Below are 4609 nucleotides of genomic sequence, written 5' to 3' on the forward strand. Positions count from 1 at the left end.
AAAAAAAAAAAAAAAAAAAAGTAAAAAATTGTACAAAATTAAAACAAAAAATTTTGTTTCAAAGTTCTTTTGTGGGGAAGGGGTATCTAGTTCCAAAATTAGAAACAAAAAGCTGCCCTTAGTACTGAAGGATTTTTTCTCCGACAAAACAGCTACTACATTTTTATCCTAGACCGAAATTTACAAGATGCTAGCTATCAATGGAAAAAAAACTAAAAAAAAAACAACATTTTTTGTATGATGGTGAGATGATTTGGTAAAAAAAAAAAAAAAAAAATTTCTATAAAAAAAAATTTAAAGAAAAATGTACAGAAATATTTTTTTGATTTTAAATTTAAAAATAATTAAAGAAAAATAAAAACATTTCTTTGAATAATTCCAAGGATTATTATTAGTGTAACTGCAGCCTTTGCTCAAGTTTTATTTAAGTAAACCTGAATAGAAAGAACTGAGCCTTACAGACATTAGAGACAGCAGCATTAGGTTTAAAGCGTAGAGCTGGCATGGACAGGAAATGAAAGAGATGGCGGGGGAGAGGGACAGAAGTGAATGGTTTTCTTTTCATTTTGTTCTCCTTCAAGATGGGCAAGTAGGATCTCCTCGACTAAAAGAAAGAACAAATCCTGATACGTGACCAATAAATGCAGTCGGGCTTCGCACATTGTATGTGCCTACTTCTCGTTGGACCGCAAATATTCCTCAAAGTCAGTCATCATTTCTTCGTCCATATCGCTCTCATTACTGAAAAGAAAAAACATTAAATTTAACAAAAACAACAATACAAAAACATAAAATATACAAAACAACAATACAAAAACATAAAATATACAAAACAACAATACAAAAACATAAAATATACAAAACAACAATACAAAAACATAAAATATACAAAACAACAATACAAAAACATAAAATATACAAAAACATAAAATATACAAAACAACAATACAAAAACATAAAATATACAAAACAACAATACAAGAACATAAAATATACAAAACAACAATACAAGAACATAAAATATACAAAACAACAATACAAAAACATAAAACAATACAAAAACAAATATACAAAAACAAATATACAAAAACAAATATACAAAAACAAATATACAAAAACAAATATACAAAACAAATATACAAAACAAATATACAAAAACAAATATACAAAACAAATATACAAAACAAATATACAAAAACAAATATACAAAAACAAATATACAAAAACAAATATACAAAAACAAATATACAAAAACAAATATACAAAAACAAATATACAAAACAAATATACAAAACAAATATACAAAAACAAATATACAAAACAAATATACAAAACAAATATACAAAACAAATATACAAAACAAATATACAAAACAAATATACAAAACAAATATACAAAACAAATATACAAAACAAATATACAAAACAAATATACAAAACAAATATACAAAACAAATATACAAAACAAATATAAAACAACAAATACAAAACAACAAATACAAAACAACAAATATAAAACAACAAATATACAAAACAAATATAAAACACAAATATAAAACAACAAAAAGCAATATAAAACAACAAAAAGCAATATAAAACAACAAAAAGCAATATAAAACAACAAAAAGCAATATAAAACAACAAAAAGCAATATAAAACAACAAAAAGCAATATAAAACAACAACAAAAAGCAATATAAAACAACAACAAAAAGCAATATAAAACAACAAAAAGCAATATAAAACAACAAAAAGCAATATAAAACAACAAAAAGCAATATAAAACAATAAAAAATATTTAAGGATGTTTTTAGATGAGGACTACTAATGATTATAGCTAACGAACTTCCCAACTTTCGGAAGCGATAAGAAGCCAAATGAATTCCTTCACTTTTTTTTCTCTCCATGCAACGCATATCCTCAACCCTTGACTGGGTAACTCGGGGTATACACAGCTAATCTATGTCTGATAGTTCTTGCACACAAACTGGTTCTCCTCTCTCAATCAACCAGTACTTCTACAGCATTGTTGTGTATCGAATGCTTACGAGTACTCCAAGCGATGGTCTTGCATCCAACTTCTTTTCGACAAACTAAGCAGGCGAACTTTCGAACACTACCACCACGAATCGCTTTGCTATTTATTCGTAACATTCACCCTCAGACATTTACTTTCCATCTCGATCAACCATTATTTCATAAGCACGCAATTACAATGTCAGCTGATATAATGACAAGTGCATTATGCATCTGCATGCAACTTACTTATGGTCACCATCTTCGTCATCTACAAGATCAACTTCTTCTATGAGAAATGTCAAGTCATCTTCCGCAGAGTAGCCAGCTTCACTTCGGCTTATTTGTTCGCCTTTTTCATTAAAAAAGACAGGTTCATTCTGAAGATAGAGCAAAAAATAGAAGTAAATACATTTAAAGAAAAATTTAATTTCGGGTAATAATAAGTTGCATGAAAATATTGCAGGGGAACAATGAAATGGGGGGGGGGGGTAATAAAATTTGGGGGTGATAAAATGAGAACATGGTAAAATTTAGGTGGGGGACTGTATAATTTTGGGGCATAGGACGAAGGGGATAAAATTTTGGGTGGGGATGGGGCAATAAAATTTTTATGGTGGGAGAGAGTGGGGGTGATAATTTTGGTGGTGGGGAGGAGGGGGGGGTGATAAAAATTTTGTGAGTGGGGACAATAAAATTTTGAGGGGCGAGGGTGTTATAAAATTTAGGGGGAACAATGAAATGAAGACAAAAACAAATTTGTAAAAAGTGAATCACTACATTCCGCTTACTAAAAAAAAAAAAAAAAAAAAAAAAAAAAAAAAAAAAGTTGACAGGGGAGAGAATTAAGTTTTATTGTGACAAATGTGATTCAAAATGTCGGATGAAGTTTATTCCACTGTATAAAATTCAACGAAAGGTTTTTCATTAATAATTACTTTTCTACTTTGTTATCCGTAATTTTTGGATATGTTACTATCTGCGACATGGATATTACAAAAGTAGCACAAATTTTACTTCAAATTTAATATTTTTTCGTTTTTATAATAGAGAAGCCCTAACAAAATCTAATATGTAATGTGATAATGGAGTTATGGTTATAATAGCTGGTAGACCATTACAAAAATCAGATTAGCCTAAGGGCGATAACTCGATTCATACTATTGTTTGTTGAAAGTTATTTCCCTTGACCCGGCTTCTTTAAATGAAAAATTGCAAGTAAGGGAGATAATTTTAAATTCTAAAATTTTTTTTTTTTAAATATTTAACAAACAGAAAGGCCCGACATTGCCCGAGATTGAATGATGATCAACGAATATTTCACTCACATATTTTTATTGTCATCGAATCAGTGTAATCGCCCATTTTCAATCAAATCAATTGATTGCCTGCCCTAGTGGAAGACACATCACAATGTGTCCCTGTCATATCAAAGAACCTACTGTTGATTTTATATGTCGAACATTTCGGCTTGTGAGATGCACTTGTGATGTAAGGCCGTGTAAGGTGTTAACTTTTATCCAAATCACCTGTTTCTTTCATCGGATTATTTCCAATATCAATACTTATTAAAGACATTCCGATACAAAATTCCATAAAAATCGGCCTAGCCGTTTTTGAGTCCATAGGGAACGAACTCACAAAATTCCTTTTATATATGATAGACTAGCCTAGGTGCCTGGCGTTGCCTAGGTGTTTAAAAAAGGAATAAAGAAACAGATACGAGGGGAAAACAAATGAACACATATCCAAGGAAATGGCAGAAACACTAGAGGATGATCTCCTATCTGTAGTGGAATGGGGACAAAAATGGACGGTCACATTCAATGCTGCCAAAACTAAGCTTGTTTCCTTCAATAACTACAAGAAACCTTCTCTACCACCAATAGCAATAGCCAAGAACACATTGCCTGAAAGTACTTCTTTTAAACTCCTCCGTCTAATGTTTACAGGGAATATGAACTGGAATAGATACATTGAGAGCATTGCCAAGGCTGCTGCAAGGAAGGTTGGCTCCCTCTACCGTGCTAGAAAACTATTTACCCCTGAAAGTATCCTGTACCTCTATAAGGCCCCTATTCGCCCATGTATGGAGTACTGTTGTCACATCTGGGCTGGTGCATCTGCTGCTTGTCTCTCGCTCCTGGACAGGGTTCAAAAGAGAGTCGCCAACCTGATAGGTCCTGAACTATCATCTAGGCTTCAGCCTCTGTCCCATTGACGAGATATTGCATCCCTCTGTCCTACAAATACTTTAACGGTGAATGCTCTGACGAACTGCAAACACGTGTACCTCTGTGACGTAACTACCCTCGATAAACCCAACAAGCCACTAAGTCTCACCCCTTTACAGTAGAGATCCCTAGGTGCAAGAAAGCCTTGTACCCCAATAGTTTCTCCCCCAGAACTGCAAGTCTTTGGAACTCCCTGCCGGGATTCTGCTTTCCCAACTGTACTGATATGCAGAAGTTCAAGTGTAATGTGAACAAACATCTTTCTACTCATCCCCCTTCATAATGTCCCTGCAAATTATGTCCCTGATAGTAGCCCCTTGCTTCAAAGTGGCACTGTGCCTTGTTTGGGGTGAAAATTCAA

The 4609-nt window shown here is 32.4% G+C and overlaps 1 protein-coding gene across 1 annotated transcript in view; it reads right to left on the reverse strand.

The window, feature by feature from the left end:
- Positions 1–363: 363 nt before the first annotated feature.
- Positions 364–4609, reverse strand: part of LOC145259070 (polyadenylate-binding protein-interacting protein 1-like) — a 74429-nt gene continuing 70183 nt past the window's right edge. The window contains exons 10-11 of the mRNA XM_080116698.1: positions 2264–2394; positions 364–741 (exon numbers count right to left, since the gene is read on the reverse strand). Coding sequence (XP_079972824.1) covers positions 672–741; positions 2264–2394 — 201 coding nt within the window. The 3' untranslated portion in view covers positions 364–671. The remainder of the gene's footprint in view (positions 742–2263; positions 2395–4609) is intronic.

This window comes from Euprymna scolopes, chromosome 34, assembly GCF_053919585.1.
Source record: "Euprymna scolopes isolate OS-2025 chromosome 34, ASM5391958v1, whole genome shotgun sequence".
Lineage (NCBI taxonomy): Eukaryota > Metazoa > Mollusca > Cephalopoda > Sepiida > Sepiolidae > Euprymna > Euprymna scolopes.